General features: G+C 36.4%; 1 protein-coding gene across 1 annotated transcript; it reads right to left on the bottom strand.

Annotated features, from left to right (window-relative positions):
* Positions 1-779: 779 nt before the first annotated feature.
* On the bottom strand, positions 780-13,736 carry LOC125872780 (endoribonuclease Dicer homolog 2-like). The gene is made up of 23 exons (XM_049553570.1): positions 13,537-13,736; positions 12,526-12,606; positions 12,237-12,414; positions 11,882-11,995; positions 10,964-11,098; positions 9,959-10,043; positions 9,776-9,840; positions 9,378-9,518; positions 8,936-9,064; positions 8,716-8,845; positions 8,507-8,606; positions 7,865-8,060; positions 7,622-7,782; positions 6,685-6,903; positions 6,352-6,581; positions 6,002-6,276; positions 5,479-5,906; positions 5,286-5,389; positions 5,019-5,215; positions 4,691-4,900; positions 3,607-4,017; positions 1,521-1,799; positions 780-1,307 (listed from the first exon to the last, which is right to left on the bottom strand). The coding sequence occupies exons 2-23, from the start codon at positions 12,594-12,596 to the stop codon at positions 957-959; spliced, it is 4,209 nt and encodes a 1,402-aa protein (XP_049409527.1). The 5' UTR covers positions 12,597-12,606; positions 13,537-13,736; the 3' UTR covers positions 780-956.
* Positions 13,737-13,950: the final 214 nt, after the last annotated feature.

Below are 13,950 nucleotides of genomic sequence, written 5' to 3' on the forward strand. Positions count from 1 at the left end.
AAAAATAAAAATTTGAAGTTGAAAATATTTTTTAAAAACAAACTTAAAATTTTGTTTTGAGGGTGGGGGGTGGGTGAGAGGGGTTGAGGGTTGGATGAAAAAATGAAATTTTGAAGTTGAAAATATTTTTTAAAAACAAGATTAAATTTTTTTTTGGGGGTGGGTGGTAAGGTGGGGGAGGGGTCGAGGGTAGGGGTGAAAAATTAAATTTTGAAGTTGAAAATATTTTTTAAAAACAAACTCAATTTTTTTTTTGGGGGGAGGGGAGGGCTGGTTTGAGAATAGGGACAAAATAAATTGATTTTTTCAACAAAAAAAAAATTGTAATTTGAAGTTGAAAGTGAGTTTTGAAAAATGTTTTCCTTAAGTTTTGAAGGGAAGTCATTTTTCTTATATTTGAGGAAAATGAATTTATTTGAAAAATATTTAATCCAACCAAACACACCCTAAGTCTCTACTTGTGCACCCCAAAGTTGGAGGGAGGATATAAATGTGAAATAAAGCCAAATTAAATGACACATTTATATAGTAGCCTAATTGAAATAGCAACCAAATACAATGGAAGGCACATCCAAACAGTTCTAATAAGAGAAGAAATCAAACAACCAAAATNCCTTAAGTTTTGAAGGGAAGTCATTTTCCTTAAATTTGAGGAGAATGAATTTATTTGAAAAACATTTAATCTAACCAAACATGAGAAAATTGGACTTCATACCAAACACACCCTAAGTCTCTACTTGTGCACCTCAAAGTTGGAGGAAGGATATAAATGTGAAATAAAGCCAAATTAAATGACACATTTATATAGTAGCCTAATTGAAATAGCAACCAAATACAATGGAAGGCACATCCAAACAGTTCTAATAAGAGAAGAAATCAAACAACCAAAATGATCCTTAAAATATTAAGGATTTTTAGAAATTCCGTAAACTGAAGTAGCAGAAAAGTAACTACTCCTAAGCATTGGATGGACATTCTTTCAGAGACTTGAGGACATTTTTGCTAGCCACCTTCTTGGCCATTATTTTGTCTCGTCCCGAGCATGTGCTCTTGTGAATAACACCATTTGCTTCAACCTCTACTGTAATATATGCTACACCATTCTCACGAGAGACGACATCCTTCTTCTTTATATAACCTTTCTGGTCACATAGTTCACTTAACTCTCTTACTGGTTGGAGCTTTACTGTCTGAGGAGTAACCAACGGTTCCAAAAGAGGTCGTATGCTTTGAAATGTAGTGTCTTTGTTGAAGCCAGAATCAACAAAGATCGCACCACCAAGGGATTCAATAACATCTCCAAGCACCTATATTGAACCAAAAAAGAAAATGAGCTAAACCTGTAGCACATACGATACAGTTAATCCGCACTAATCTTAAGACGAAGCTCTTGACAATGGGAAAGATTTACAGTTTGATTGCAGAAAGAGCATTCAGAAACTTTTTTTCTTCTGTATCTTAAATTTGGGTTTCTCAGATGAAGTGTTATGTCTTAACTTTGAGGTAAGTATGCGCAATACCTTTGGGAAAGTAGTTTCAGCCTCCCATCCGAATGTGGACAGAAGATCCAATTTTTCGAAATCCTCAACAGTACTAAGTATTTGCCTCTGCAGATCTTGCGAGGCATGAAGAATGTGCTTGTGCAGGCCAGCCTTAACTGCAGACTGAGCATAACACTCATTGTTTACGGAGGCGGACCTCAAATCAGTAATTAGTCCTGGAGTCAGTCCTGGATACTTGAAATAGAGATGTGCTGTAACAACATAATCTAGCACTGCATCTCCAAGAAATTCCAAGCGCTGCATAGCCAGGTGATCATATTAGCATGTGAATCAAGAGAGTTAAAAAGACACGAATATTGATTTTAAAAGAACAAACTATGAATGTAGGCATTGTGAATCTATCCTCTCAGTGAGCAAGGAAGGCTGAACATACCGCAATGGAACCACGACACAACAGAAAATGATTTATTTTGTGAAATCAATTGATCATGATGCATATTTCAAGTAAAAAGCTTCCAAATAAAATGGTCCAGTGTAAAACATGAACTTTGTGACATTGGTCACTAAACACATTGGTATTCTCTCTGTTCCTCAAATCATATTTATTGAAGTTTAACAAATGGAAATGATTGATCCATCAAGAAGAACAATCTAACAAGCATAATTAGTGACCCTCTCAAGTTTAGTGCTGATCATTTTCTGCTATGAATCCACCACAAAAGATTTGAGTGAATTTCCATCATCACGACGGCTTACATCCCTTACTTTCTTTAGAGCTTGCTTCTGCTTATAAATTGCTTCCAAGGCATAAACAAATCCTTTCCACCCATCCTCAGTACTATTTTTGGGTACACTAGTGAGTGCCAATTTCACAAAAGCAGTATTCAGAAAACACAACCTCAGTGACTGGTAATAATGGTAACTTGAATCCCCAGCCTGATGTTTTCCTTTCAGATGGAGAAACCAAAGGATGCCGTCTCTTTTGACCATAAAATACTAACCACCTTATTTTTCTTGGCAAAACTTGGTGTATAGATTTTGTTAATCTCCTTTTACATGCCACCAAGTCTCTGGCTAACTGAATTTCCAAGGCCGCAAGAGTCGAGCCAACCGAAACATGATTTGCATCTCCATACGTGAATCCCATCAATGCTGCTGAATAATATGCATTGATCACTTCACTTCTACTCTCTTGATTTCTCCCAAATGGAAATTCAGTAGGCCCTGCAGCCCAATAATGTAATTTCCACAAGTCAAAACACCTAAGATGCGTATAATGCTGGTTCTCCTTGAGTCTCAAGTTCGTATATCTTCCATTAATGAATAGGCTTGCCTCTTGTATTGCTTTCTCTATGCAGGGTCAAATCTGGTAAGCACACAAATGGCATACACAAAGTATCCCAAATGAAAATCACGGTCATTGTAAATTCCAAAACCGAAATCAGGTGTTGTCTCATTTATCCCTTGTTTAGTCACAAGGCCACCCCATTACTTGTCATAGAAGAAGCCCATTGGCACCAAATGTTCCACTGAACCAAGGCTCTATCGTATCCTTCAAGAATTGAACAACAACTGGGATTATCTTAGGATAAGAAATCTTCTAAAATCAATGCCAACCTTGCTGCTCTGGCAATCAATTTCTACTTGGGAACTCATAGGTCATAATTAATTAGGAAACCCCGAACTTGACTTTCTCAATCTCAACATTGTTTCATTTCTTTCTCCAGTGTCCTAAGAGCCACAAAGTACTGCTCTTGTTTTTATGATATTACTTATCTTGAACGCTCACACAATATATTGGTCCAAATGTGAGGATATGCATATTGAATTTAGATTAAGATGCAAAGATAGTGAGACAGGATTCATATTATCATTATAGAAACCCTGAAACTTCCTTGAATGAATTAAAACAAGGCATCTTTCCTTGTCACTAGCAGCTGTAAGAATAACCATCAAATGCTATGCATCCTTAGGTTAATGAAATGTTTAGGTTCACAACTTCCCCAATCTAGGCAACAATATATTTTAGTAATCAAACTGCAAAATATAGATCCAAGTATTTAACAACATTAAGATATATATAATATTCATTTACGAGAAAAACCTGATAGCATCGTGGAATCTCAGGTAGCATGTAAGATCCGTGAGTTAGCGCTTCAACAAGCAGAGAAGGATCATTGAACTTGTAATGTAGCAGGGATTCCAAGTATCTGACATTGATTAGCTTCTCAGCATTCATGGGAAAGTGCATTGGCAAAGGTGCATCAACAAAATCGATGTCCACCCCAAGCCATTTCATAAATGATAACGCCGCTACTTCCCCGCCCGAGCTGAGGTAGGCACCTATTAGTGCCTCAACAACATCAGCTACTCTCTTACTTTTAAACTTCTGTTTTTCTCTACTATACATTTTATCTGAAGAAGTTAGGAACTCTTCGTCGAAGGTGTGAATTTGAGAATTATCACCAGGAATGAGCCACGCTTTAAGATCAAATGGTTCATTACGGATAAATCCCTGCAATCAAAGGTATTTATTGAAGGGAAAACCAAAAGAAGAAAAAGGAAAAAGAATTCAAATAGCATTTGCATCCAGCAATGCAGAAGAACATGCAGTTAAGACCAATAAAATATTAAGGAACTGTAGGAACTCTTTATAAATCCACTGGGATATGTACTTATACAAGTATCCAAAAGCACTCGCTCAAAACTGCCATGTCCTTAAATAAATGTACTCCAATTGATGCAGTGACGAAATATGCATGTTTTACAAATATGAATAACAACTAATTTCCATTATAACAAACAAATTCTCAAAGAAAAAATTCTATTATAACAAACAGTAAACAGTTGTGTGGGCAAGGACAGGAAGTAGAGAGTGTTTATATGCAAGAGTAGACAACTTTTAGGTGGCAGGCATAATTAACAGCCAATATTGAATCCTTGATCAAAGTGTACAAGCAAATATCCCCTGGGTGGGCAAGGAAGGGAAGTAGAGAATGTTTATATGCAAGAGTTGACAACTTTTAGGGGACATGTATAATTAACAGTCAATATCAAATCCTTGATCAAAGTGTACGAGCAAATATCCCCTGGTTGTCTTAAGCATTGATGAGACATATCAGAAAGAAAAAACAATAAGTCTTCAATGATTAATAGAGACATGGAGTTGATCACCAAGGAATACCTACCGGTATTTTACGAGCACATCCAAGCCTGCATAGTGCATCATTGGAAATGATTTTGTTTTTCTTAACAGTGAGAAGACCCTCATGATGATTTTCGTAAGTCTTGAATAGCTGTATACTGGCAGCATATTTGAGAAAAGCGTCTCCAAGTGTCTCAAGTGACTCCAAATGAAACGTCTCGAGGCATTTCTTTGTTGTCATTGCTTCCAAAACCTAAAATAATAAAACAAGGAGTAAGTTGCGAGCACGGGAGTATATATGAAGCTCACAGCTTAAAAGAGACCGATTTAATTACAGCAAAGATCTGAGATGAGATCATAGCAGCACATACCTTAACGGTCGGAATAAAAATATTTAGTGTGCAGTGATCCAAATGCATTTTTTTCAAGTTTGAGGCCATAACCAAGGACTCAATCCGATGCATGATCGAAGGAACATATGAATAGGTATTAAGGGTAGAAATAGAGACAGGTGACATGATGAGGGAACAAAGTTCAGGAGGCAACTCAACAGATGAATCAGTTGAATCTGCAAAGGAGGCCAAAGATAAGTGATCATACATAAGCATTATAACAAAAGGAGAACCATATGATCAAACCTTTAGCCTTCTGTGTTCTGCATCTTTGAAGGTAATTGTGCACCTTACAAATGTGTTTTCCCCTAAGAAGTGGTTCTTCTTCAAAGCATATGTTAATCCCATGCCTGTAAACCGCATCTTACTTAATATTTTGAAACCAAAAGATGATATATGGAAAAGGTGCACCAGGAAATCAGAAGCTAATTGTACAAACCGCTTTTTGTAGTATTTTATGTAGGTAATGGGTTCTCCAGTTCTCATATCCAACAATGAGTTGCAATCCAAATTATCCAAAAAACCAGTAATGCAGTATATATGGCCATTATGAGGTGTAAAGACCAATGAGTTCTCCAACATGCAGCTACATACCACCCCAGTTTTGGTGCTCACACTGCGTTTGCAACCTTGTGTAGAGCAGCAATCCATATGCTTATCCCCAAGAACTTGAGACGGAAACAGCAAAGAATTCACGCATTTCCAATTTATTTCAGGGGTAGTACCCAAAGATGGGAGCAAAAGATAATCAGAAACTGCAGAACCAATAGGTGATTGGACTGCAGCCAAAGCGTCCTGCAGTTTACTCAGATCACGGTCAAGAAGAATTCTGAAGACGCTGGATTGAAACCTCTGACACCATTGAATCTGGGGAAAAAGAGATAGATATATTAAAAGTATCAGCAATCATTTTTACAGGTAACGAATAAAGAGATGATAAAATCCATCAAAATTATAGTCACCTCTTCAGAAGTAAGTGCAACAACTTTATGATAATTAAGTTGAACTTGTAAGCGTCCCCTCCTATCTACGTCCAAGTCAAATGCCATTATTTCATCATCAAACTTAAGCCTTGTCCTAACAGCAAGTATAATTCCATGAAGCTGGAAATCGTTGTAAAAGTCATGTTGCAACTCAACTAGGTAGCAGTAGTACAGTGCTTCTGAATCATTGCCGCAATGACTAACCAATTCTGGTGGAAAGTATTTTGATTCTTCAACAGTATGGATTTGACATTCTGCACAATATAATAGGTTTCGTCAAGCACCACAATCCAAAAAAAAACACATTAGATGGAAAATGTTAGAATTACCTGATTCTTTGTTGATGATTTCTTCTTCCATGATATCAGGAACAAGATTGTCAGTTAAGGCACCCACACGATGAAGTTCTTTACAAGCTTCCAGGCATGCAAGTTGCTTCGATATTTTGCTATTCCCCTGTACACTAATAATTCTTTGCAGAGGGCAACTTTTGGGAAGTTGCAGCGTGCAGGTTCCTGTTTCCTTATCAATCACACACCTAGGATTGGGTTTAAAGTACCTACAATTGAATTGAATGTCAGACAATAACACAATGTTTAACACATGAAGTACTCAAAGATACCAGAATCCTTAACACATAGCAAGGAATATGCAGTACAAACCCATCCGATGGTAGCCTTGAGCAATATAAGTATAACAATGACACGCTAGAACTGAGGGTGACAATTGCTCCTGTGCTTTCAACTTTGTAGCAAGGCTCATCATACAATTCATCATCTAGAGGTGAACATGGAATAGAAGCATGACGTAATGATTCTTGTCGCATTATCTCCCCACTAGCCATATAGTTGTGCATGCGAGTAAGGGTCGAATCATCCCCACTAGGATTTAAGTCAAAATGAGAACGATCAGTCCACTGTTATAATCAACAACAACAACAACAACCCAGTGAAATCCCACTAGGTGGGGTCTGGGGAGGGTAAATAGTACGCAGACCTTGCCACTACCTCGTGGAGGTAGAGAGGCTGTTTCCAAGAGACCCTCAACTCAAGAACATCAAATCTAAGTGACAAGAGAGATATATGCAAACATAACAGCCAATACAAAAGATAGCGTATAATCAACAAATGAGACCATAACAAGAAAGAAAAAGGGAGTGAAACGCAGTAAACAGCAAAGGCTAGGACTGCTCCAAACGCTAACAACCCAAACCCTCGCAAGGGAAGGCAACCCGCTAACCCTACTAACCTTCAACCTTAATACGCGACCTCCACTCCTTCCTATCTAGAGTCATGTCCTCGGTGATGTGAAGCATAGCCAAGTCTTGTCTAATCACCTCTTCCCAATACTTCTTGGGCCTACCTCTACCCCTCCGCGTACCCTCTACCACCATTATAATCATTTGTACTTGCAAAAAATGTCAAGAGCTAAAGTAATTGTTTATTAGATTCTTTTAAATAATTCATTTAATCTTTGTATAACAGTAGGGCAGACAACAGAAGAAATAGAATGTTTCAGTAAATAATACACCAAAAACAATAATGTCAGAACTCTGAAAAACATTCATAGTATCAATTAGAATAGATTGACAAAACATACCTTCTGACCATCAGAAGAAAGTCAGAGTTTTGCATTCGAGCTCGTCCACGTGATTGTATAAAGCTACAAACAGTAGCTGAGGGATCAAATCGAATGACAAGGTTGCAACTTTGAACATCCAAGCCCTCTTCAAGAATAGATGTTGCTACAATAATGTTCACCTGCAGTGTTTGCATGGATATCAGACTTTAAATCTTCAAAAACTACCTAGAAAGCAAAAAAAAAAAACAAATTTTAACTTACCAACCCCTTGCGAAATTCTTCAACAATTTTGTTTTGTAATTTCCTACTCTGTGACTGGACCACAGAAATATGTCCTGCTGTGTACTCAGTTCTCCAACCACATAGTTCCGGAAGCAACTCATTCAATAGAGACCGAAGAACAATGGCTGTAATAATTCTCTCAACAAATATGATGCATCTCAAATCCTTCTGGTCCCTGTTACCAATGAAAAGATTGTTTGTTGGTAATCACTAAACATATAATCCTATTTCCCTACAACAGAATGGATAATCTCAGAAACTGTCCATATTAAATACCAGGGGAAGTTCATATTTATTCATGAATCCAAAGTATGCTCAAGAACAATACAAAGGAACTGTAAGATCTTACAAATGTTTAATTGCATCAACACTAAATCACATATAATTCTACACGTGCTTCCTCAGAATCTGTGAAAGAAAATTAAAGCAGGTCCATTTTGCCCAGGGAAACAAAAAGACAACCTTCCTTCTTCGAAAGAGTCTCTTGCAGACGCAAAATGTTAAAAGAATCTAACCGACCACTTTTTCTTTTTTTCCCATCTTTTCTCCAAACTTCCAACAGATTGAACTGACATTAAATCTTTTGACTAATTAGTACATTCAATATTCAACCGCTCTCACCTGTACTCGAGAAGAGACTCTAGAAGACAAGTAACTTTGGATGACAGATATCCAGCATCCACATTTGCCTTAATATCACCACCAATTGACCAATGTGGCCCTATGTTTACAGGGAAGAGAGAGTGAGTGAGAAACAGATAGCAGAAAGAAATCAAAAAAGAATCTTACAGTTCAGGAAGAAAAGAAAATGGATGTTGTAACTATGATACCAGAAGGTAAGCGAGCCGAAAAAATCTTAGATGCACCCAAACTGAAATCTCTAACAATTGTTTGAGCACATACATCTAATTCTCCCCATGAAAAGAAATCAACTTCTTCACGGGACAAGAACTCAGTGGCCTGATTCAAAATGAAGTCTCATGTTAGGAAAATGATCAAGGCTAAAAAGTTTATTTATTTATTTTGGCTCCAACAAGGAACAAAATTTACCTTGAAAGCCAGCCAAGCACCCATCTCACTCAAACAAAATAAGAAGGCCGAATAAAGTTTTGATAAACGTCTTCTTGCAGTTCCAGCACTCATAAAAGACAGGTTTGACTTTGAAATTGAACAATCATGCTGCAATGATAAGAAAAGTACAAACAACTAAAATTGGAAGAGCAAAAATGTCTGATCCACATGTTGAACAAGCCAACGTGATTGCTCCAATCACTACTATAAGGATAAATTAAGGTTTAGTTAGTAGTCTCAGTATTCATTCAAGGCACTTCCCGTTTTCTGCTTGTACACAACTACTACAGAGGAAAGAGGCACCATAATCTAACTAATAATTGATACAAGGGAAGATATCTTCAGAGAGGGACGGAAGATTTGCATGAACGTTATGTAAAGTAGAAAGACAAAATCCATTGGCTAAAGAATTGTTGCTTACCTTTTCTTTCAACTGTTCCAGGTCATGAGCTAAACTAAGAAACAATGTGCAAGGAATATCCACATGTTTGTATATCTTCAACTTCGGATTAGAGAATGGGATATACTCCGCCAGAACAGATTCACTGCCACACGTGTATACCTTCATTTGCAAAGGCAGATCACAATTAGAGGAACCAAATATACATCTAAATGTGTGTTTATGATCTTCATCTGCTTATAAGCACAGTTTCTGCTTAGTGCAACTCTAAGCAAGAAACTAATGTCAATCATGCCATGTTTTGATGAAAAACATCCAAAAGCTAAAATTTTAATGCTTGCACAGTCTCTTCTCTGAACTACATTTAATCAGAGTGCAAGACGAAACCAGATAAATGTGAGAAGATCAATTGAGAAAACCTTGGAATTCATAAGATTCTCAAGATCACGAATCTTTTGCCAATAACTATCTGCCGTGCTAGAACCTGCACAAAAAGTATAAAACATGAGAATCCAGAGAAAGTGAGATAACCAGTTCTTTAACAGTATGATGTAGAAACATCTCAAAAGATGTCCAAAGTTATAAGATCAAATCCCGCCAACCTTTAGACTTTATAGGGGAAGCAGTCATCCCAAATATTCTTGGAAGTTGTGAGCTCTGATGGTTTAACTGGGGATGATAAAATTCCTGAAAGAAAATTAATCCTCTAAGACGAGAATTGTTCAAGCACCATAATAAGTCATGTTCAAGCAGGATTAGCTCAGGATGTGGACATTGCCCAAGACCATAAAAGGAGACTATAATACATGCTCTTAACCAATGTGGCACTCTAACAATCCCCCTCCCTGATCACACCCTGGCCTAGATAATTAGAGTGTTGTCAACATTATATGGAGCTTAGCATTTGGATAAACAAGGAATGTGAATGTGTGCCTAACGTTGGTACCACCTCAAGAGAATGAGCCTTGGTCCTCTCAATACCACAAGTTATCTCATGAGGTGGGTAATGACGAAAATCACGTAATAACAACTCATTCCATCATCCAGTGTGAGATGTGATGCACAACCTAAAGAGAAAAAAATGACTGTAGCACATAGCACCTTCATGCAATAGGATATCTCATGCAACATAAGACAGTCACCAACGCTCATTATTCAACTGCAATAGGAATATATGTGAATTTTCTAGAAGCAGTTGAAGTCTAATATAATCAGCTATTAAAGAAACAAACCTGGATGACAGTTTTTGCTAATTGTTTACATTGTAAGTTTTTACAAGTTCTCTTTTCTAGCATGTAAAGGATTTCCAGTTGATAACTCAAACATACAAAAATATTATTTGACAATTTATCAACTCATTTCAGCAATGGCACTTATATACTGAACTCCTTAATAATAATCTATTCAAACAATTTACTTTGGGTATGTGATAACCAAAGTGGGTCAAGTATTTTGGAACCAAGTGTCACAAGTATTTTGGAACCAAGAGAGTGACACATATTATATAAAAGCATTGTCCAGGTGAAGAAATTGCACTTTAGAAAATATAATCAACAATTAGCACAAACTGTTGTACAGAAAATTCAATCGTAGCACAAACAACATACCATCATTATGCTGGCATAGGGGTGTTTGCCTCGTGCATTGTGGCACTCATCAAATATTATAACTTTTATCATGTTTATTTGTATAAAGCTATGCCTCAAAGCAGAAAGTAGTATTGCTGGAGTCATAACCAGTACCTGAAAGACGAAACCTTGGGGTGATTACTAATGATGCATCCAAGTAATATATAATACAATGCCTAACTTAATTCCTAGCATATAAATGATGAATGCCAGATCTAATATATTCGAAGAGAGCCTGCCCAAAAAAAAAGGATCTTAAGGCAAACAACAACAGCTCATTTGAGACTTCCCTTGGAGAGCACATTACTATTCCATGAGATCCCAATACCAGTCACTAGACAACATTAAACTCACAAGTTCAATCGCAAATATGGGCAGCTAATTTTTTTTATAGCTTTTACAACCATTTCTTTTAATTAACTAATCTGTACAAAAATTTTGATCTCTAATGGTTACAGTAAGGAGATAGACAAGGATATCCCATGGGATTAGCTGTCCCACTATTTTAGCACAAAATGTATTCTGAGACTAATTGATACTCATAACCAAACATGGGATAAAATAATCCCGAATTGTTTCCCGGGATTGTTATCCCTTATCCCACCAACCAAACAACCCCTAAAGGTCCAAAGATAGGTTGTAGTGGGTTCGACCCTTCAGCTGTGGGCATTTTTATGAAGATACGGGCCTTACTTTAGCATAGAAGCATATACTCCATGTCCCATTAGTTTGGGCTATAGAAAGGATTAATAAACAGTCACTTCCATTTTATTCCCATATAGTTGTTTAGTAACTTTAGGACTGGAATCCTTTTGAAAACATTGTAGCCATATTCAATGCCAACTCAAGCAACGGTTAATAATCTATCACTGAAGATAAAATATAGTTCATACACACCTCATGGGTGTCCACTTGTTGTTGCCATGTAGCAGCATCCCAATAATCAACACCCATTTCTCCCCAATACTTGCCCACTTTTAAGTCGGTATGCATCATGAGAGAATCTCCTTGCTTGTAATTATCAAACCACAAGATCAACAACATTATGTCAAGTCAAATAGATAGTTTTGGACCTTAAACCAAGCAAACTCAAACAGTAAAACAAACGGCAGAACATGAGAAAACTAATGGGGAAAAAATAGTTCTTCAATCTTTAGATGGGAGAGAAATTAGTGGATACATCCATACATAAAAATATACGCATTAAGATGATGAATTTTAAGGGACTAGATTGAGAAGCTAGATGTACTACCTGCGTCACTAGAACAACAGTCGGGACCAAGAAAACAGCTATGTATGGAGACGGCTTTCGAAGAAGGTAAGCATAGCTTCTAAGAAGCATAATTGCAATCAAGGTCTTTCCAGAACCAGTCTCCAAGTAAACAATTGTGTTCTGCTTTAATGCAGTCTCTAGGGCTTCCAACTGATAACTACATAACAAAATCATACATAGAGAATGTATATTACAAAAGTTCGTTTTTTCAATCAATTTTTTTTTTACCTTAACTCTGTTAAAGAGAAAACAGATGTAAGAAGCCAACCTTCTAGCAAAAGGCAGAGGGTCAGCGGAGAGCTGTTGGTTTTCAGAGACTGCAACATCAGTTGGCTCCATTGGTTGTTATCTACATTAACATCAGACCAAACAAAAATAAAGACATCAACAGAAGTAATAAAATGAAACAACAAACTCTCCAAGAAAATGACAACCAGGTGACCATACATAAAAACATCCTATTGTATCCACACACCCGTTTTACCATTTCAAAGAAACACAAAGAGAACCCAATACAAATCAAACCAGAAAAAAAAAAAAGTTTTGTAAGTTCAGCACATATAATCAAAAGATTTAACCTCCATGAAAAAACCATTTCAAAATAATGCATAAAAGAGTGATCTTTATGAAAAACAAACACAGAAATAGTCAGCTGGATCCATTGATTTGTTATCTACATTAATATCGGACCAAACAAACATAAAGACACCAACAAAGTAACAAAGAAAAAACATAAAACACTCCCAAGGAAACTATACCTTTTGTACCATTTTAAAGAAAAACGAGAATCTAAGAGTACACATATCAAATCAGAAGGAAAAAAACAAGACTTTATAAGTAAAAGAACATGCAATCAAAGATTTAAACCTCCATGGAAAAACTCATTTAAGAAAAAGCATTAAAGAATGATCTTTATGAAAAAGAAGCACAGAAACAGTCAGCTGACTCCATTGATTTGTTATCCACATTATCATTGGACCAAACAAACATAAAGACACCAACAAAGTAACAAAGATGAAACAGAAAACTTCCCAAGGAAATGACAACCATGTGACATAACAGGGTTAAAGCAGCCTATTTATTATACACTTCGTACCATTTCAAAGGAACACAAAGAAAAAACAAACCAAGAGAAATACACATATCAAATTAGAAAAAAAAAACAAGATTTTGTAAGTAAAACAACATATAATCAAAACCTTAAACACCTACTTCATAAAAATGCATAAAAAGGTGATCTTTATGAAAAACAAACACAGAATTAGTCAGGAAAACTCACTGGCTAGAGTTGAATTGCAAGAACTTTGAAGAGGATGTTTGCCAGCAGCTTTTGAGTGTTCATTAGTGAAGAAGAAAGAGTGAGATAGAGAATATGTAGAGGTTTAGGCTCTGCAACAACCCCACCCCTCGGAAAAGCAAAAACAGTATAGCAAAATTAAATACCCCAAAATCTTTTTCCGAATGAAAAAGGAAGACAGTGATGGAAACACAGAATCTTTTGGCCAATTCTATAGGATTCCAATTAAAATAATAAAGAATTAATGAATTTACACTGAATATTTTTAGGTGTTTTTGGTTTTTAAGCGTTTTTTTTATTTTTAAATGTGTTTGACAATGAAATAAAAGTGCTTTATTTTAGGCTTAAAAAGTAGGAAAAATTAGAGAAGTATCACCTTTTAGTTTACTTATCACC

The sequence above is a fragment of the Solanum stenotomum genome, chromosome 8, assembly GCF_019186545.1.
Source record: "Solanum stenotomum isolate F172 chromosome 8, ASM1918654v1, whole genome shotgun sequence".
NCBI lineage: Eukaryota > Viridiplantae > Streptophyta > Magnoliopsida > Solanales > Solanaceae > Solanum > Solanum stenotomum.